General features: G+C 44.1%; 1 protein-coding gene across 1 annotated transcript; it reads right to left on the reverse strand.

Moving 5' to 3' along the window:
- Positions 1 to 15,233: 15,233 nt before the first annotated feature.
- Positions 15,234 to 20,652, reverse strand: LOC113128036 (uncharacterized). The gene is made up of 10 exons (XM_026303080.1): positions 20,605 to 20,652; positions 20,492 to 20,525; positions 19,491 to 20,107; positions 18,827 to 19,226; positions 18,057 to 18,098; positions 17,728 to 17,828; positions 17,565 to 17,626; positions 16,646 to 16,812; positions 15,735 to 15,890; positions 15,234 to 15,639 (listed from the first exon to the last, which is right to left on the reverse strand). The coding sequence occupies exons 1-10, from the start codon at positions 20,650 to 20,652 to the stop codon at positions 15,251 to 15,253; spliced, it is 2,016 nt and encodes a 671-aa protein (XP_026158865.1). The 3' UTR covers positions 15,234 to 15,250.
- Positions 20,653 to 21,243: the final 591 nt, after the last annotated feature.

A 21,243-nucleotide genomic window follows, 5' to 3' on the forward strand; every position in this document is an offset into this window, starting at 1 on the left:
GACTCTGGAGGACACATATCTCAGAATAAAGGGTCATTTGCTCGTTGCCGTGGATAATGTCAGACACGTTATTAATTACACGTGGCTTTGAAGCCTTATCGGGCTCTGGATTAGAGAACGTATCAGCTGGTCTGAGAACGAGACGCCACGACTCAGGGGAGTAATCTTGTTATTACAGACAAACATCTAAGATGCTCCCACTCATTTTGGTCTTTTCAAAGAAACCACACACACACACACACACACACACACACACACACACACACACACACACACACACACACACACACACACACACACACACACACACACACACACACACACACACACACACACACAGAAGAAGTGTTGGCTTCAGCAGAGATGATACACACTGTGCACAATGTAGAACAGTTATCTGATATTATTGGATTCGAATTATTGATGGATTATTGTGCTTCAAATGATGGAATGGCAGCTCAGTGTCCAGACTCTCCAGGTGAAGAGGAAAAGCAAAGACACCTACGGGTGCAACACATTGGTGGGAACAACAACAGAGCTCTCTGTCCCAACAATATTAGATTCAGTCACAGGGTGTGAGGCTGCTGGAGGATCCAACATTCACATCACATGTGTGTTTCTGCTTTAACTTGACTGAGACGTCACACATATTTTATAAAAAATAAACTGAGGTGACCCAAACCTTTGACTGGTAGTGTACTCAGCGTGGGGCTGGAAGAGCTGCATGCTTCATTACGGATTCCTCTGTTCCATACGGGTTAAAGCAGAAGCTGTGACGGGTTCAGAGACAGCAGACAGAACTTATGCTGCCAGCTGACGCCCCCTGTCGGCAAATCTGACTCGAGCTTTGAAATGTGGACCAGTGTGATAAACACAGGAGAAACCGTCTCGTTTTACCAAAAGAGGTTTAGAGTCAATGACACCAACATTTGAGAGACCAAAGTCTGGACAGTTTTAACAGCAACAGTAAAATGTTCCTGATGGTGGGACAGACTATGCCTCCTTCTGTTGGAAAAGAAAATGAGGGATGTGTGAATCCACAGAGAGAGCGAGCACAGGGCTGAGGAGGCAGAATCCCCCCCTGCAGGACAATAAAACCCTGAAGCATGTTATTTGAAGGATAATGGTAGCAATTGAACAGATGCAGGGTTTGGACACATCATAAGGGTTTTTTTTTTTGTTGGTGAAAATGCATGGTCGCCCAAAGGTGTGAAAATGGGAGAATATGTCAGTGACCTAGGAAAACACAGAGAAATCTATCCACTTTACGGCTTTGATCAGACTAAATGAATCACTTTAACACCTTTTAACATCTTTTCTGTACCCTCAGGTATCCAAAAATATCACGTAACTCCGACATGCCATATTTAAACCTGAAATTAAACACGTGATGTCATTCTGTCTCGTAGAGCAGGTGCTGTGCAGCTGGTGGCCATACTGCACGTTGAAATGACCTCATCATCGTAGTGTCTATGGATCACTGGGCCGCTGGCCTTGATTTCTATTATTGAATTATGGGAAATTCATTCTTCTTATTGAAGGAGTGGCTTCCAAATCCAATAAGGAGTGTCAGCAGTTCTTGGTTAGAAAGCCTTCAACATTCAGAAGCAGCAGCAATGTCATGAAACAGGTATGAAGGAGGTGCGTGGCTCATTTAGGGGATTCTTAAGAAAAAAAAATTAAGGTTAAAAGATCAGAGATTCTTGTTGGATTTTAAGACCGTATGGTCACAAACAGCTCGGAGCAGTGAACTCACCACAATCTGAGGTCACCTAGTGTCTAACCTGATCCCATATAAATCATCTTCATACAGCATCACTTTATAAGACAACTCCACTGATTTAGCACCGACACTGTTCCCCTCTCTCTGCTACCTACACCTCTTCTGTTGTTATTCCAGCTCCTCTACCCTGTGTTGGCAAAGTCCACTCCATCAATGAGCCCCCCTGCCACCTGGCCAAGGTCAGAAGAAGCCAGTAGTGGTTTCCATCAGGCGGCGTTCTTTAGCACAGAGAGAGTGGGACAAAGAAAGACCAACAACCAGGGTTAACATGACTCTGGCTTGAGCATGGCATGGAGAGTGTTCAAAGCAGCCAAAGGACTCACACTGGATCCACATGGGGCCTTCTTCCTTCTGGATGGTTTTGGTAGCATTAGCCACCTAGCATGGTCCTGACTGGACCTTTGGACTGAATGGATCTGATGTGGATTTGGGAGGAACTGGGGCTTTGGGTAACGTTAGTGCTTTGGGTCACATTAGCAGGAACCAGAGCGTCTACTGGACTGACACATTTACTCCTCAGTCAGCTAACGCTAGCTTTGGACTGGACACTTTGTCCCAACCAGGCACAAGTAGTTTAGAGAGAGATGCCTACAACTTTCCACCTTAAGAGACAGACAATATAAAAAGGAATTCTGGCAGAGGTGCTGCAGGTACAAATTCTTGCTCGGGAGGAACCAGGATCCTGACTCCCTATAGTAATAACTCTGCAAACTGTCATCTGTCACTTCCAAAACAACAAATATGAGGCTTTTGTGATCTGATGTGCCAGTACCTTGAAACATGATCTTTAAACAAAAAATTCCAACCAGTGTTTTCTTATCTGCCACTGTTACGGTGAAGGATTTACACACAAACACACCTTTGAAAAAGACAATGAGGTGGGAACACTGCTGTCAAATCCTCCATCTCTATGTTCTCCCATAGAAGTTTTTTTTATTTTTTTTATTTAAGGACCACCTCAGCTTGGTTACAAATACAAATAAACCAAAAGCTGTGTTTGCCAGTGAAAAGCCACTAAGGGAACATCAATTAGTTGTTGTTCCAGCGACTGACATGTTTGTCACAGTGGAACGTTTCACAAGTGTTAAAGAACCGGGCATTTGAAATACTTCACTCAAAACAAACCAAAAGCCTGAGATAAGACTGCTCATGTCTGCTTTTATGTTTTGCTGCTGAAACTGTGCTCAGTGTTTTTCCTTCCATGCTGTACATGCTTCATTATATTAACATGGAACAAAATGAAATGAAAACCAGCTCTATGTGAAAGTCAAAAACACTGAGCAGCTAAAACAGCCATGTATGTGTGTCAGGAGGTGGTGGAGACCACATTAGAGCTAAAAGGAGAAAAAATACTGGACTCAGATTCATTATGGGCATAAAGACAACACCCTAAAGGGGCCTAGTGTCTGCTGGTTAAAGAACTAGGCAGCCGTTTATTTTTACATCTGCTATAACAACTGCATAAGTCAAAAGTCTGACGGGGTTTTGAAGCGTCTCTGCTCCCTGTTGTGCCCAAAAAATAAAAAAATTTAAAAAATCAATTAATGCAGCTTTAAGTTTGAGTTATATTCACACTAAACACTGCAGGTGAAAAGAAATGACAGATGCAAAAGTCACAAATGAAGTGACAGGATTTAGGGCCAAGGCATAAGCCTGTGGGGGTGAACTCAGGGTCTGAAACAAAAATCCTCCAGAATATGTGCAACTCAAGCTGCATGACTGGCAACATGAAATGTAAACTGATTCAGCAGGAAAGGGTTTTTCCATACCTTACTGAGCTCCGAGGGGAAGGGGAGCAGTCATTTAATTAAAATGTGATAATAGTCAGTTTGGTTCATGATGGGGATAAAACCTCCTGGGGTAAAGGTGCAGTGTGTGTTCCTCTGGATGTCTTCGGCCCCTGAAGCAGGACTGAGCTATGGCTCGCACAGGAGTGCCGGGCCTCCTCTGGGCTTAAGGGCCACACACCTGTGCATGCATCGGGGCCGGATAAGCCCAGATTAAGCTAAAGTTACCAGCTCTCTGCCTGCAATGTCATTCAAGACCTCAACGGCAACCGAGTCGGGGACAAAGCGCCTTTTGGGCTGTCCTAATAAACGCCATTAGCTTTGAGACATCAAACATGGAGGATTATGGGATTTTCTGTCCTGAAAAAAGATGCAAGGTCTGGGGGACTCCCTCACTCAGCCATCCTTTCTCTGCAGAGATTACACTACAATTTGTTTTCCTTTTTCCGCCATTTTGTATCTGCCTCCTCCTTTTGCAGATTCCACAAAGAAAAAAAAAAAAAAGCAGTACAGTAATCCCCTGTAGATGAAACCAAGAGTGCAGGAAAAAGGAAGATTACACAGGGCTTTGTAAATTGTTTCTATACACAAGTGCATGGGTATTTGGGAGATCTGTGGGGACTTAACACAAACACAGAGCACACACACAAACGTACACAGGAGTTGAGCATCATTATTATCTGCTATTCTTACTCCACTTCTGTTGACAGAAAGCACGAAGAGGTGGAGACTCACAGAACCTGAAGTCAAGAGGCAGAATCAAAGAGGCACGAACACAGAAAGTGTGTGATGTTTGCTGCCTTTCTGCATCTGAAGGACGTCAAGGCAAAACTGTGCCGAGAAAACGTGAAGGTCCATGTTAAAAGCAGCTAAAGCTCGTTGAAAAGTGACCACTTTTAGATTTCTAGATTATTGATTTCTAATATTTATTACAAACTGACTGACACCGACGTACTGAAGTCAGTACGTGGTTGGCTCTGTTTCACAGTACAACTGGAAGAAGGTGGGGAAGTATTTAGCCAAGCTCTGTCCTAAAATACACCTACCAACACCTTACTTAGTTCACTAAGTAACATGCTGTATCCTGTTTGTTTACTGTTTCTTTATAAACAACAGTGACATTGTCCATTTTATATTTTTGTGCTGCATCTCTGGCTACGGTGTGTGTTGCCAGGTTTGGTCAGCTAGCACCAGTATTTGTTTTGGTGTCTGTACAGACTTGATGGCACCAAACCTGACAAGACTTCAGAAAGCCTCACACAGTCACTGCGCCGACTGCTGTTCAATAAACAGCTCAACGTTCGCACCACACATTCACACACTACTGATAAAGTCTGTGGTTTGAAAACAAATATTCAAGTGTCTTGGATACATAAACAGTAGTAGTTATACAGATTTCCAAACTGTCCTCCATAACAACAAGCTGCTGCTGTATCTTCCAACAAGGCGTCAGGTGTGAGCAGTGGCGTCGCCCTGAACACAACCCTGTGCACACACTATAACAGTGACGGAGGCCCCTCCCCACCTGAACTGAGCCATAAGTCAAGTCGTCCCTAACAGGAGTCAAAGGTTGGACTGCTACTAATCCATGTAACACGAGGAGCATAATCCTCAGGGCTGTGGTCAGCCCGCTCTCGTTTTCTTTCCCTCTTTTGTTTTTCTGGTAAGTGAGCTTGGAAAATGTTTCAGCGATGGCCCCCAGTCTGCAGAGAGAGGACTGGGGTCTCCAAAGACAGCTAATTTGTTGTTGTTCAGGCAGAGCTAGGGCTTCAGAAAACAAGGATCAGCAGAGAGCTCCTTAACAGCGAGGGCAAGAAGAAGGGCAGAAATCCTACAATAAAACTCAGTTCTGAGAACACACATACACAACAAGGTGCAGACCAGAGTGAGTCCATCAAAGATTTTCACCATGCCTCCTCAGCATCACTTCACATGCCAGCCATTTGTTTAATGGTACGTTTAGGGAGTTCTCCTGTCATTGCTAAATCCTGGAAACATCACATTAATGTGTTTCAGCATTTAAGTGTCTTCGATTGGAAATAGGAAAACCCTTTCTGAAAAAATTAAGCATGTTCTTGGTGTTTACGTCCATATTCTGGAACAAACTGGCATCACGTGCTTTTAAAATCTGAGCCCTTCGTGGTTTTAAACAATAGCCAGAAAAAAAAAACAAAAACAAAATCAAAACTACAGCTCCCTCGTGTGTCAAAGCTATTGGTTTCTTCTACCATCGCTCTCTGATCACATAATTTATCTTTAGTTTTTAACTGCTGCTCCTTCACAGTCTCATCTGGACTAAGTTTTTTGTCCAGTTGGTGACACTTAGGCCAGCACAGTTTTAGGATATGGGATATGATATCAAGGGAAATCTGAATAAACAATGACACTTACACTTTGTTTAAAATTTGGTGCCATGTTTAGACATGCCTCCTTCAGAGGAGAGAAGCCTTTAAAAGCTTGACCTGCACATGACTGGCCAATGAATAAGGAAGTGGACTGTGGCGATTCAGAACAGTGGTCAATATGGTTTCAGGTGTACGTATATGATCAAACACTGGAGCACTTAAGTATTTTATGTGTCCATGTTCTTATTCAACTAATCTGACAATGTGAACATGACAAAACTTTCTGTAACAACACAGATTCCGATTATTGCTGTGATTAATTTTTAATCAAATGTTTTTTCTTTCTAATTGGTTTAAACATTCAATAACAATTCTTGGATGTGTTTTTGCTGCAGGATGGAAAACGAGCATGGCGTAGCATGTAAAGTGAAGCAGAGAAAGAAAGGCAGCTAATGGAAACTGCAATAATCCTAAGCAGTATGATGGACAGATCTTTCTCCTAAGGAAACAGATTCTGGGTGTACATCTTGTAATATATGGATTAGATAAGAGCATAAATCAGATAAGAATATTAACCAGAGATGTTATCATGATGATGGGTTAAAGACTACCAGTAACAGTGGGATTATAATAATTCCTCATATGTAAATCACACAGGGCACCGGCTTCTGTTTCCTCAAATCTCCCAAAACTGCAGTTTCTTTTGTTTATCTGCAGCCTCCAAGCAAACGCATCACAAACACACACAGCGTGGCCTTCAGGCAGGTGGAGACATCGACACTCAAGCCACGTTCAAAAGGAGGCTGCACCTGCTTCTCCCCTCGGCCGACATTGCGAAGGTCTCTTCTGCCTTAATCCTCTTTGACTTTATTCATGCAAAGGTCATCTCTGATTCTCCAAATGGAGGAGGTGATGGTTGTGGAGGGTCTCCGAGGAGGAATGCCACGGCAGAGCCTGGAAATCACTCTGTGTGTGTGTGTGTTATTCTGGTTGCATTACTCACTGATATCTGAAGCTACCAGGAAAGTTACTAAATTAAAAATGTAAATATAAATGTATATAAAAACTCTGATGTGGTCAGTGGTCAATATATATCAGTAAATGACAGCAGTAGTAAATAAAGCAATAAAACAGAAAAAGACAATACTGACCCGATAAGCGGCGGGCCAAACCACCAGCTGAACCTTAACTACATAAGGTAGTGCAGCACCCAGAGGAGAAGCCACGCACCAGCGCTCATGTACAACTCAGGAAACACTCAGCACAGAAGTGGGAGTCAATTTAGCCAAAGTGCAAAAGAGAAAAGGTCACGTCGAAGCAGAGACAAAGTACTAATTAAGAGGAGCCAGTCCACTGCCTCCACACAGAGGCACTTAAAAAGTCTTCATCTGTCATAAAAGCCCGGGTTTCGGGACGTCAGGGAGCCGCTGAACTGGAACAACACAAAACCCAGAGAGCTGTAGACCCGAGCGAACTACAACAGAGGTGACACACTGCACAGGAACTCAAGTCAAATTTATTCATAAGCCACACGTTCAGATAAACTGTGTCCTTCTCTTTGCTCTGGCCTTTCATGGTATCACCTCATTCAAAGCCACTGTAACAAGCTCATTAAGGAAAATTCTTCCAATATTAACAAAAATGTAACTACGGAGCTTCAGTCCATTACAGATTTTTATCTTTAGAGTCTTAGAGAAGAAGAACACCCAGGACATTTCCCAACAGACAGAACTTTTGAGGTTTCTACAACTGCTCTATTTTCCAAACTAAGACACAGTTTTCATGTCCACCCCGAACCTGAACATGCAGTGATTGTCACATACACTGATCCCACAGCAGCAGAGGAAGCACCACACATTGATATCCAGTGCTGTCATTTAGTCAGAGAAACAAAACTCTTCTCTTTGATGCCAGGCATCCAGAAATGGCAGTCGGTGTAATTTGCACTCGCCTGGGTCGTTTCACAAACACACAGCATTCCCTGTTTGCTTCTTGTATTTGCTTTCATTGTTGTGTGTGTATTTTTTCTCTTTTATTCTTCTCATCTCTGCAGTTTGATTGTTTTTCAGTTTTAATCGCAGCTTATTCCTGGGCCCTGTTTCATTCCTTGTGTTGTCATTTCATCCTCCTCCTCCTCGTCTCTGAGGGCTTGTTTTCTCTTCGTGCCATGGCTCTTTTCACGTGTCCCTCGCCGGCAGAAATCACCGCTTAAATACACAGGAGGAAAGAACAAAACAAACAGACAAACAGCAGCCAGAGAACAGATGCAGAGCGGCCGCAAATTCTCTAACTGTGTGACATTGGGAAGAAAGGGAGGGAAAGTGATGGTGCAACACAGTGAAACATCCTTAACAAAGGATCTGAACAGAGAGCCAAGGCTGCATACACGCTGTACACGAGAGCCAGATAGAGGCTTGTCACACAAAACCTGGCTTTAAATGCAAAAGGATAGTTCGGCTTTAATACAGATTTGGTCCTTTTATCTGTTCAGGTCATTGTTTTTGTCGGTTACGATAACTTTGTACTGACTAATAGCTGAGATCTTAAATGAAGTAAGAAGAGGTAAGAAGCACGAAACAACAAAAGTGACTTTCTATCACTTTAGCCAGAGACAGTTTTACTGTTCAGCTCTTCCAATAAGTGTGACTGACCTGGGGGTTTGCTTACAACCTCTTTAACTCTACTACCTGCACTGAAGTGCCTCAAAAAACAGGTTTTCTGACTTGACTCGCAGCTATCTGACCTAATGGAATGGCCATATACTGTGTCAGACATCTGAAAATGAAAAAGATTGAATTAACAGAGATTAAAAATCTTTACCTGATTTAAAACCAGTTTTTTTTTCTTATCGGTCCAGTACTGGAGTTCTGGAGCTCCTTAAACCTACTTTCCATTAAGATGCATCTAATGTCTGTAATCTGGAGTCTTTAACTCTCAAGTGTTTGGCTTTTAACAGACATCTAGCAATTGAGTAATAATGCAACAGAACACAAACTCATGCCTATAAAAGGGATTTTAACCACAGCTATATTTTTCTAAACATAATCGTAGTTTGTGAAACCAAATCTACTAAAATTTTGACTTTATAAACATTAAGTAATTTTTATGTAAGCTTAAAGTAACAGCAGCAATAAACTGTGTTTTGACAGTGTGATGGTTAAACGTTAATCTGTAGTTCATGTGTATTGGATTATGGAATAACTACAGTCCGTTACACCACTAGAATAAATTTGGTCTTCAATGTATCAGCCGTACAGCATGTTCTAGGGCACAAGTTCTGCAGACCAGCTCAACAATAATTCTGCACAATTATATCAGCAGGAGATCCACCACATCAAACTCCCTTTTTCAGCCCAAGCTGTAGGACAGGACTCAAAGCAACACGCAGGAAAAGAAGGCGATGTAAAAACCACCCACCACCCAATGAAGAGCCAAAAAGACCTTAATTGGGACTTAATGGTTTGCCCAAACTGCATATGGGATGGTCAGACAGCATCAGAACCTTAAATACACATAACAAACATGAGGGTATGACGAGGACACCGTAACACAGTGGTTCCCAAAATGAGGGGCAGGCCCTGAGAAAGAGCGTGGAGTGTTTGCATGGGGTCACATGTCACGTATAATATGGACAAGCTTGTGAAAGGGCTCCCAGCTAAACACAATGCTGCATCAGAAAATATTCTTATCCAAGAAGGGAGGCCCTGCAGAAAAATTTGGGAACCACTGCTGTAACATAACATCACTTTCAAGTGAAGTGTTGATATCAATGAACGGCTGGAGTCATGAACACTGATTGTTTTTTTAAACGTCAAGCACCATTACTCAGCAGAAGTGACTTTGTTCCTTCGTTTTAGCAGAACTCATATTTCACCCAAAGCGGTGCAGACCCCAAGTCCGTCAGAAATTATGGGTTGTGTATATGGGACTCTGGGCTTGAGTTTATCTTACTGTCAGCAGAAAAGAGGGAAGGCTGAGGACCTGCATTAATAAGATTCCCTTAAATAGACAGACTAGACCAATAAAACCTTAATTAAAATTAGAGGGTTGCAAGGAAGAATGTAAATAATACAATTAGTTAATTCCTTAAGCATAAATAAGATATTCATACATACAATCACTGTTTTTAAATGGTCAAACTATTACAATAGCATCTCAACCAATGAATTTCTTATCAAAAACCTTTGTCCACTGCTCAGCAATGCATACAGTGTTTAATTTTAACAAAAGTATTGAGTATAAAGTCAATAAATGAACATACATCTAGAAAACTTGTTTCACTTTAGATAAACATTAATGAAATAACATGCTAACAGCTACAATGCTAACATAACTTAGCACATAAACACTTCAAAAATACCCAAATACAAAAACAATTAGCGTTTTAAAATACGGTTATTTCAACAATAAAGTTCTTATTTAAACGTTAACGCAGGGCTTTGTTTGCTAATAACGCGTATAACTATCAGTTAAATGAAAATACAGACTTGTTAGCTTCAGACCGCTAGCTTAGCTTCACATGCTAATACTTAGCGCTAGCACATTAGCTAGCTACGATTTTAGAACGACTCACCAGTTTGGTAAATTTCACTTCTTCCCGTCAGCACCAGTTAGCAGAGTGCTGCTGGTTCCAATCTATGAGATATCAACAAAGTGTTCATCATTACTGTTCGTTTGTGACAATATTTTATTATGCTTTTTACTTCATTTTCTAACGTTTACCCGCAGGTTTGTTTGCTAGCGGGTCTCCCTTTAGCCTGCCGGTAGCGCCACTGGGCCCTGCGCTTTGACTAGCAGGTGTCCTTCCGCTTCCTTTATGGTTATACCAGGCTCCTTATCTGGGCAAAGCCATGTAGTTGGTCAGGACAATGTACTTACTGTACTATACTATACTTAATACAATTTTCAGGTACTTGCACTTCATTTTTTCCATTTAAATACAGGCTTTATCTCAAAATACAACTCAAATGACCTATTTATAGAGCAGCTAGTGAGGATGTAGTGTCTTGTCTGACTGAGGGCAGTCAGTCATGTAATGAACACAAACACCCCTGCTCTGTGTCAGATGTTTGGCTGAGCCTGGATGGAGATATGTCTTAGTCTGAAAATAAAACCTCTGTTTCTGTAGCTATTTGGAGCAAAACATGTTGACTGGAGGACACTTCATTTAGGACTACTGTCAGTGTCTGATTCACAGCCTGTTTGTTCAAATCCTGGAAAATAAATGACCAAGATTTTTTCCCCTCTTTTTTACAGAATTATAAAACCCAGTGTAATTTCATATGTAAGACTTTAGACTTTTTGGGAAAGGGTTGTCATAGTTTGCTGTAACAGAACAGACCTTCATGCCTCAGCTGTCCACCTGCCGTCTCAGCTCAACAATCTTATCTGAGCTTTTGCAGACGGGACTCCAGAGAGCAGCAGAGAAAAGGCCTGCAGAGGGTGTGAATGTGTGAAGCACACTGTGCCGAGCGCCACAGACAGATAACTAACAGATAACCAACAGTTTATCAGCGAAACTCTGCAGAAGAGTGTAAAGACATCCTGCTATAACCAGAAGGACGGGAACGAGGGGCATAGACACAAGTGGAGAGCATGAGGAAGGAAAAGAAATGGAAGATCAGGATGAACAGAGGCAGGGAGGAGAAAAAGAGAGAGACCAGGTGAGTCAGAGGTCTTTATTACAGCACCAGACCCATTACATGGAAGTGGTCTGAGCCGAACTGGGTCTTTGAACTAGAAGGTGAATTCGAGGAAGGTGATGAAAATGATAAAACAAATTTCCGCTATCCTGTCTCTGCAGAGGCACTTGACATTTCTGATGACATTTGAGCCTGTTTGAATCTGCTTGAAATTGCAGCATTTCATCCCAACATCATGCTACACTTTAGAAAAACCCTTCTTATCTGAAAGATTATGCCACCGTATTATATGGAGGTATTATGCAGCGCTAATAGCGCATGTAGATACTCAACAAATGATACTAAAAATGCCTCACATCACACACAAGGCGGATTTGGCCCTTCAGTAAAAGAATACTTCCGAGTATGCAAATGCCCACAAAAGAATTAGGGCTTAACAGATTTGACTCACTCAAACAATGGCATGCAGCCCTTTTCCCAGGATGCAACTGTCCGTCAGTTTGCAGGATTAAGGCTCTGGGTTGTGACAATGTGTTGAAAGAAAAAGGACAAAGAGACACCTCCTTTATTACATGGATATGACTATAAATGCTGCTCTTGTTATGCCTGATGAATGATTAAAGCCTGAGGAGGAGGAAGGAGAGAGGCAGAGGCTACGCACTGCCCCCTGTAGGAGAAACCTGCTCACTGCAGCGATGGTAGTGGTACAGCCTGAGTTATATGGGATGAGGTGTTGGACTACTAGAGGCCTGTTGTGGTAAGTGGGCTTCCTGGTCCCTGCATCATGCCTGAGTCTGAGCTACTGTCACTGACTGTGATGAAACCAAAGGTCAGACTCTTCCTATCGGGTAAACTGTGCTCAGACCAGAGAATTGCGTTTTGTATTTTAGGCTCTTTCTGAGTTTAAGGCCTTTTCATACCACATTCCTGCAAGCTGCACACTGTCAACTAAACAACTAAATGCTTTACTGATGCACACAGTCTATTTTTCACTACTTGGTACGTCCACTACACAAGGATTAAGAGAATATTTAACTTTTTATTCCACTACATTCATTTACATCCACGGCCTTAAGCAGCGGATCATGTCGGGTGTGGTCTACGGGTTAGAGTCGGTGTGGTTGGTCAGTCCCCCATTTCATATCTTCATCCAATCAGAGCTAAGAGTCGCCGTGCTCAGCAGGTTCTCTGACCGTCTTATCAGGCCGAACAGCCCCTTCTCCAACCCTCAGCTCACCGGACAATCTTCACTTCACTCCGCTAATAGAAAAATAAATTGCAGGGGAGTCGATTCCAACACAGTGTGGCATGAGCCCGATTCCTCTAATATAATGAAGCTGTAACTGTGGGATCAGGTTATTCAGCACTGATGGAATTACTGAGCAGCTCATCCTGACTGGAGATGCAAGGTCAGCATTCCTCAGCTGGTTGTCAGGGGACGCACACACGCACATGCACGCGCACACACACGCGCACACACACCTACCTATCTGGAAGTAACCACCATAACATATTAAAAGGGAAGTGCACTAAAACATGCACATAGTAAAAAAAACTGTTAAACTGCAACTAGTGATTTTGGTCAGGTGCCATCAAACAGCAGCGCAGCACATCTTTGCATTGGTGGCCAGTTAGTCTTAGGACTGATTTGACTTATTTTTACATCCAGGACTGTGCCGCCTCTGTGCTCCATCTCAGACCTTATAATCAAATATGTGCTGGCCTGTTCCACAAACACAGTCCTGTCCTCTGCACCAAAGTCTGGACTGAAAAAGGTTGAACATTTGCAGCTGATAGAACAGAAGGTGAACTACAACAGCCACCTGCATCTTAAAATATCTGAACAAAACAAAAACCAAATATTTCTTAGCAACTCAGAACTACAATGTTCATAACAATATGCCAGGCAGCCCAGGATTAAACCCACTGATGATCTGATACAGAGGCAGCTGTCAGGCAGGATGTATCAGGTCTTGAAGTTGGAAAAATTTAAGGATCTGAGCGACTTGGACAGGGACCAGACTGTGATGTAGATGACTGGTCAGAGCAGCTCCAACACAGCAGCTGTTCCCGGTGTGCAGCGGTCAGCATCAACCTAAATCGTCCAGGAAGGACGACGGGTGAACCGGAAACAGTTGCACCCCAGACTCAAATATGACTATAAACGCTCAAATAATTCCTTATGTTCAAAATTCTCCTTTCACTGAAGTCGTGTTTGTGCCTACCGGATGAATTTAATTCCAGGAATCAATCTCTTTATGTCACCTCTTTAACCAGCTGATCTCTAACTTGGTGTGTCTGTGGTTTGGTGCTGAGCAGGTAGTGAATGGCGTGTTCATCACAGCTCAAACATCTGTGTGAGCTGCAAAGAAAAGCAGCCTGTGATAGAGCAGAATAAGGTCAGCAGACTCCCCATGTGACAGCACAGACCTGGATTAGCTGCTGTAAGCCTATTAAAGTGGTTTGGGCTGGGTGGGCCAGCACAGACTATACTTCACTCCCTGCACACAGTGATGCACTGTGGCCAGTTTGTAACTGGGAGGTCACTGGTCCACGCACTTCCTGTCCTTGAGCAAGAGCATCTGTTTAACCTGTAAAACACACATCATGGCCCCAGACACTGAAACAGTGGAAAACTACAACACAATGAAATCAATAGTTTCAATGAATAGACCTACTCATAGAAACAACAAATCTCTTGTGAGCAGCACCTGGTGATGGAGACGGACCTTTAACGGAAGAAAAAACCTCCAGCAGAACCGGGCTCAGTTTGGGTGGCCATCTGCCTCGACCGGTTGGGGTGAGTGGATAGAGCAGAGAGAAAAGAACAGCAACAATAAACAACAAATAGACACTGCAAGTTGGTGGGGCCAGTAATTGCCCATCAGTGATATACAGCTCCAGGACCAGGGACACCTGCAGAAGGTACAGAGAGAGAGAGAGAGAGAGAGAGGGAGAGAGCACAAACTAGGGGAGAGAGAGAGCACAAGGTTAGTGACATTCAATGGTGGAATATACATGGAGGGGAGGGTTAGGGGAGCTCAGTGCACCGATGGTCCTCAGACAGTCTAGGCCTATAGCAGCATAACTAAGGGATGGTTCAGGGTTGCCTGAAGCCAGCCCTAACTATACGCTTTGTCAAAGAGGAAGGTTTTAAGTCTAGCCTTAAAAGTACAGAGTGTCTGCCTCCTGAACCCAGGCTGAGAGCTGGTTCCACTGGAGAGGAGCTTGATAACTAAAGGCTCTGCCTCCCAGTCTGCTTTTGGAAACTCTGGGAACCATAAGTAGACCTGCACTCTGAGAGCAAAGGGTTCTAAGGTTGTAGCAGCGTAATTAGGAACTCTAACATGATCCAGGGCTGTGATTGTGTATGCTGATGCTAATTTGTCCCGACTTATCCACTGAAAATGAGCAGCTTTAACTGATATTTCCTTTTATATCCTTCCTCATGCATAACGTCTTCTTTCTAAGCAAACACCTTTTGGCATTATTGTGTCTTATGAACCTGGACATGTCAAATAAGATGTACGGCAGATGAAGCCTTTTGAAAGCACATCACAGTAAACACCGATAATCTGCACAGAAAGATGCCAAGTCAACAGGAAATGCTTTTGGTTGTGACTTTAATGGAACACATTACAAACAGTGGACAACACTAAGAGGTGAAGATGCTGTGGAGCCACACAGCTCTGCTCACGTCTTCCCGCTCTCCTGTGGCTCCTGGCAGCCGTCCGGCGGTTGTAGGAGGCTGAAGCGCAGCAGCCTTAGGTCTATGGCTGGACTGCCCTCCTTCCCCTGGGTCCAACCCCCTCTGGGGCCTCGGGCGGGTACGGGTGGGGGTGGCAGGTGGCTGTCACCAGGGCAGGAGTAGCCGTGATGAGGCTGGTTGTTGTTGTTGTTGAGGTCTGGAGGAGAGAAACTGTGGCTGCTGCTGTTGCTGTGGCAGCGAACCAGGAACGACCCCCGGTGGTGACGGTGGTACATCATGGCGGCCACCACCACCAGTATAAGGAAGAGGGAGCTGAGCAGGAAGAAAAGCACGTAGACGCCCTTAGTCTCAGCAGACAGGCCTGAGCCGCAACCTGCAGGCACACAACAGGAAGGCAGCAGCTGTTCACCTCTGGACTTTAGTCTGTGCACTTTAAATAAAACTGTGGCCGGAGTAAACCATGGATACCTGCAGCCTTCAAGTCCACGCAGATGGTTCCTCCTGATCCCAGACGGGACCTGTCCTGGAAGCCCGGCCTGCACCGGCACGAATACGTCCCGAACTGATTGACACAGTCTGCATTAACATCACACAGCACCAGCTGGGTCCCACACTCATTCACATCTGAAACACACACCAGACAACAGGGATACACACACAGATCTGAGAAGTGGTTCTGGCCTCCTGAGATCTTGTTTTCACTTCAGCTACGGATGTGAGGTTCGTCAACCGTGTGTGTGGTTAGCAGGATCGCTTTAAGACACTGGACAGATCAGGTGGAAACGATTGGACCACAGTACAGAGGTCACTACTTTGAGGCAGTCTGCAATGCATTTTCTACATTTTCATACACAACTCCTGAACTGTGAAGTGCACTACAAACATTTGTTTGGATTTTTTTTACCCTGATCCGTCCCCCCTGGTACTTCTACTTCAGGTGCGTTTCAGTCTATTCTGTACTGTCAGTCTCCTGATTGTGTTTCTTCTTCCAGCCAAAGCAGAAAGCTCAGTGTTAGTGCCATGATGAACTCAGAACTGGTTCAGACTCCAGTGTTTTCCAAACCAAAGCTTGGACTCCAGGCCTGACCTTCTCTTTGTTATGACAAAAACAACAGCTGAGGAAGAAACTTCCATCTCATCATTTGTGTTTGTGTCTGTGACCTTTAATTTTAGGGACATTAGCAAAGACTTTTTGGGACAGATTCCACATGTGGACACTCTCTCCTCTAGTTTCCTGAATGGTGTGAGGACAGTGCTGTACATATAGGTCGCTCTCTGAGAGGAACAGATGTGACACAGCTGTGAATGTGTGAATCAAACCTAAAATGCTCCCTAGTGAACATTTCCCTTTTATCCCAAAGGCTCGAGCTCTGCTGTACCTTCAGTCGACACCGAGATGATGACAGCTGTCCCGCGGTTTTCCCTCAGGCTGATGCTGGTGGCGATAAGGCCCTGCAGGATGGAGCTGATGGTCTTGTGGACCTGTGGGCCTCCAGGAGCCGGTCCAGTCTGCAGCCAGAGGATGTACAGCACTCCTGCCTTCAACCTACACACACAGCCAGGACATATTGCTGATTAACAAACCATCAGTATAACTGGGTCTGCATGGAGCCTCATATTCCACTAATAATCATGTGACCACCTCAGTGGGAACAGATGGGCCCAATTAGGAGGAATTTCCAAAGGGAATGGGGCGGGGGGTGTAAACCTTTAAGAATCAGATCAATAGGAAAATATTGATCATGGAAACACTTGATCCCATCGTCTCTCTCTTGTTGGAATCAATAGGTTCTTTCTGCTCATGTCTGACCCACGTGGGGGGAACATTAGGTGATGGGACGAGTTTCTGGGGGGGGCAGAAACATGGAGGCACCAAAACCAAACTGGTCTGTGGCTGATACGACATTTTTGTTGGAGCCTTTCAAACATTTAAGCATTGTTGGACGCCTTGATGGACCAAAGGCTGTTCAAACAAGATGAACCAAGCCAGAATCCACAGAACCATCAACCCAATCAGACTAGCTTCTTCTTCTACTGTTTCATTTCCTGCAGATTAAACTCTTCAGAGCAGGTGCAGACACTTTGCACATGTCAGACAACTTATATTGGATCACATCAGTGTCCATGTAAACAGTAACGGTGGAGTCAGTCAACATTTTCTATTTCCCCCAAAACAACTGGGCTAACAACTGACATCTCTTCAGATCAAGTTTCCTAAATGATTCTCCTCATGTCTTTAGAAATATGAGAACAGTTGTAGAACCTTTCATGTCCTCAGACAGGCTGTTGTGTACCGACCTTTTTAGTCTTTTAGAAGACATGGACAGCGGCGTGTGCAGAGGTTCCAGCTGATGGTTGATCTGCAGAAACACCAGTGGTCCGATGAGTTTGGCCTTCACAGCCTGTTCACTGACTTTACACGTGCACCTTTAACATCTTTGCTCTGTTTTCATCAACATACCACGGTCTTGACCGACAGCAGCAGGGACTTGACCTGGTTGTCCCAGGACTCCTCCAAGTCCTGGCTGAGGTTCACCTCCACAGCCACTTCGAACAGGTGATCTGTTAGAGAGAAGCAGCAGCTCAGTTCAACAATTTCTACAAGAAGGCAGGATCAACATCAACACACAGAACAACTGAAGACCATAAGGCTATGGCCTGTACTTTAATATTGAATCTGCTGTTTAAATTAATTTGATCTTTACACTTAAAAATATCTTATTTTGACAGTTAAATGCGAATACACGAATAAAGAAATGTGTTTAAAAAGATAATGTTGTTAGTACTCACCACCAGGAAGATGTGGACTGACAGAGTGATTTCTAACATCAGCTGCAAGAGACAAACGGTCAAACTTTAAGGACAAACAGTCCCTGTTGGGAAATTCCCAAGATACCCAGGAGTATATAAAGTACTTCAAATTAGAAGTATATAAGGTAGTTATATATAAACAGTATATAAAGTACTTCAAATTAGAAGTATATAAGGTAGTTAACGTCAGCTACCCAGCGGTATATAAAGTACTTCAAATTAGAAGTATATAAGGTAGTAAACCTCAGCTACCCAGCGGTATATAAAGTACTTCAAATTAGAAGTATATAAGGTAGTTCACGTCAGCTACCCAGCGGTATATAAAGTACTTCAAATTAGAAGTATATAAGGTAGTTCACGTCAGCTACCCAGCGGTATATAAAGTACTTCAAATTAGAAGTATATAAGGTAGTTAACGTCAGCTACCCAGCAGTATATAAAGTACTTCAAATTAGAAGTATATAAGGTAGTTAATGTTACTTTTGGACTTTTACTGCAGTAACATCTGGAGTGCAGGTTTTCTATTAGACAAATGTTTTATTTCCTTTTCATCTCTGTGTTCATTGTTACTTGTTTTGTCTTTTTTTACTTTTGCATACTTGTGGTTTTTCTGTCTCGTCATCACATTTGAGAGGTTTTGTTTTGTTCCATCTTTCATCACTCTGACTTTCTAACAGATACAGGTACTGACAGACTGATCTCAGGGCACCAGAGGTTCATATAAAAAAGGTGGAGTCAGGTGTACTCACGGTTCTCTCTGTGGTCTGACAGGGGCTCCACCATGTTGGGGTGAGGATGAGGCTCCTCTGGTTCTGGTTTTTCTGAAGGGGAGGGATTCTGGTCTGAGTCCTCGTCAATCTCAGTTTGGTTCTCGCCGTCTCCAGCTTGTTCTGACTTCGGTTCTGTCCAGCTCTGGGTATTTGTCTCGGCCCCTGGAACAGCAGCTTCTTCTAGATGGTGTGAAGCGTCCTCCACATGCCTGCGTATTGCTGTCAGGGTGTTGGTGGTGCGTTTGAGCGTGTGGTCTTGAGACACAGCCTGGTTTGCAAGTGTGGGAGCGACACCTCTTCCTGACTGGAAGGTCTCTAGGGTGGATGCTGGCACTATGGGTGCTGCTGTGACTGGGTAAACATGGAGGTTTTCATGCACCTAAGAGAAAAAAAAAATGTGGTTAGTAGCAGACAGGAAGACAGGAAGACTACTGAAACCACAACCCTCTGCTCAAAGATGCTGAATAAGCCCAATGAGTGCAGGTCGAGTTGTGTCCAGCTGTTTTCCAACAAAGACTCTGAGGTGGCACCTTTCACACTGGTCATACTGGTCTGTGAGTGCAGCTTTCACACCTGTCAGGAAAACGAGTAGTGGTGGAGAAAGTGCTAGCATGTCCTGAGTCAAGAGTTTGCATCCACCCACCTCAGTGTCTGAGTCCTCAGCCTCCCAGGGCAGCTCAGCGCTCCGGACTGAAAGCTGGTTATAATAATCATACGACAGAGCAGAATCCACTGGTGATGGATACTCTGACTCCATCTGTCCACCATTCGTATCCACTCCGGGTTCATTCAAGTCCATGAGTCCAGCAGATGGGGTTGACTGCCTGCCTCCTCCTGTGAAGCCTTCCTGTGGGTTGAAAGCCACCGGGGGTCCAAACGCCTGGTAGCGGCCATAGAAGCCCCTGTAAGGTGGGCTGGGCCAACCTCCAATCAGCAGCACCACATACAGAGTGTTGGAGGATGACGTGTACCTGGCCTCTTGCCAGCACGTCTGCAGGATTCCGTGAACCCCAAAAGGGCCAGTGGGCTCATCCACATGGATCTGATCCTGTTTGAGGTGGCAGACATCATCGGGGGTCAAGTCCCCCAAGTGGAGATGGATCCTTTTCCCAGGATCCACCTGGATTGTCCAGTTGCACCACAGGGACGGGTTGGAGCAGAGGTAGTCCGGGGAGAAAAACTCCCCGCTGTTGCCGTGCAGCAGCTGGTGGCAGCTCCGCAGGGCGAAGAAAGCAGCGCCGCCAGCTCCATCTGCTCCATCTGGGGGGACCAACCAGACCGAGGTGTCACACGTTTCGGATCATTTAAGACCAGAGCTGTGCATTAAACATCAGTGGAAACCAAGTCCCTGAGCAGGACCTAACAACTCTGAAGGCAGCAGCTGAACAGACTCGCTTTTTCCTTTTAGTAGTAGCTTTGAGCAAGAAATACACAAATGAAAGAAAAGAAATATGAATCATGTATAAACTATAATTTGAAATTAAGAGCCAATTATTTACTAATCTATCAGGTTTAACAAAATAAAGCCCTGAATTAATTCCACTGACAGGGTTCACCTTTAGATTTAGATGATGACCTGTTTACCTTTACAGGCCTGATCATAGTCCTCAAACCGCCCGATTCATTTAAAACACTCAGTCTTACCTGGAATCTTGCTGGCTTCTTCTTCTCTGTCCACCTGTGAAAAGAAATCAACACTGATCAGTTTTGATCAATTATGACAAAACAAGCTGATTTCAGAGCTCACGGGGTCTTACCTGTGCCTCACACAGTTTCCTGAAGAAGCCAAATATCAGCAGAATCATGAGTAGCACACGTTTTGAGCTCCAGCTTTTCTGTCGTAGCATTTTTCTACCAAATCCACTTAAATGTGTGGAAGGTGAGTCCAGCTGGGCCTCAAAGCTCCAGTTAAGTTGCAGGTTTCCTTTCCTCTCCGAGCAGGTGAAATTCATCAACCACATGATTGAGTTTCTTTTTACTGGCTGATAATCTCAACTCCATCCACCTGAGGGCGCTGTTGTGTTTTACATTCTAACTCACAGCCAAGTTCTTCCAGCTCAAGGAGAACTTCCTGACCTGGTGAACCGCTTTTCAAGGAAGCAAATACTTAGTCCTTTACCAGGGTCCCAGGGATCAGCTGGAGCCTATCCCAGCTCTCTTTGGGTGAAAGACAGGGGTCCACCCTGGACAGGTCACCAGTCCATCACAGGGCCACATAGAGACAAACAACCTCACACACTCACATTCACTCCTATGGGCAATTTAGAGTCACCAATCAACCTGACATACATGTTTTTGGACTGTGGGAGGAAACCAGAGTACCTGGAGAAAACCCACACAAGCACAGGGAGAACATGCAGACTCCACACAGAAAGGCCCCTGATGGGTTTCAAACC

Source organism: Mastacembelus armatus, chromosome 1 (assembly GCF_900324485.2).
Source record: "Mastacembelus armatus chromosome 1, fMasArm1.2, whole genome shotgun sequence".
NCBI lineage: Eukaryota > Metazoa > Chordata > Actinopteri > Synbranchiformes > Mastacembelidae > Mastacembelus > Mastacembelus armatus.

Excerpts from the sequence above, each read along its gene's own strand:
- LOC113128036 (XM_026303080.1), bottom strand. The coding sequence starts at position 20,652 with ATGATTCTGCTGATATTTGGCTTCTTCAGGAAACTGTGTGAGGCACAG. Across the intron at positions 20,108-20,491 it reads AGAAGCCAGCAAGATTCCAG|ATGGAGCAGATGGAGCTGGC; the intron begins GTAAGACTGAGT and ends TGGTCCCCCCAG. Across the intron at positions 17,627-17,727 it reads TGCTGTCGGTCAAGACCGTG|ATCAACCATCAGCTGGAACC; the intron begins GTATGTTGATGA and ends GTGTTTCTGCAG.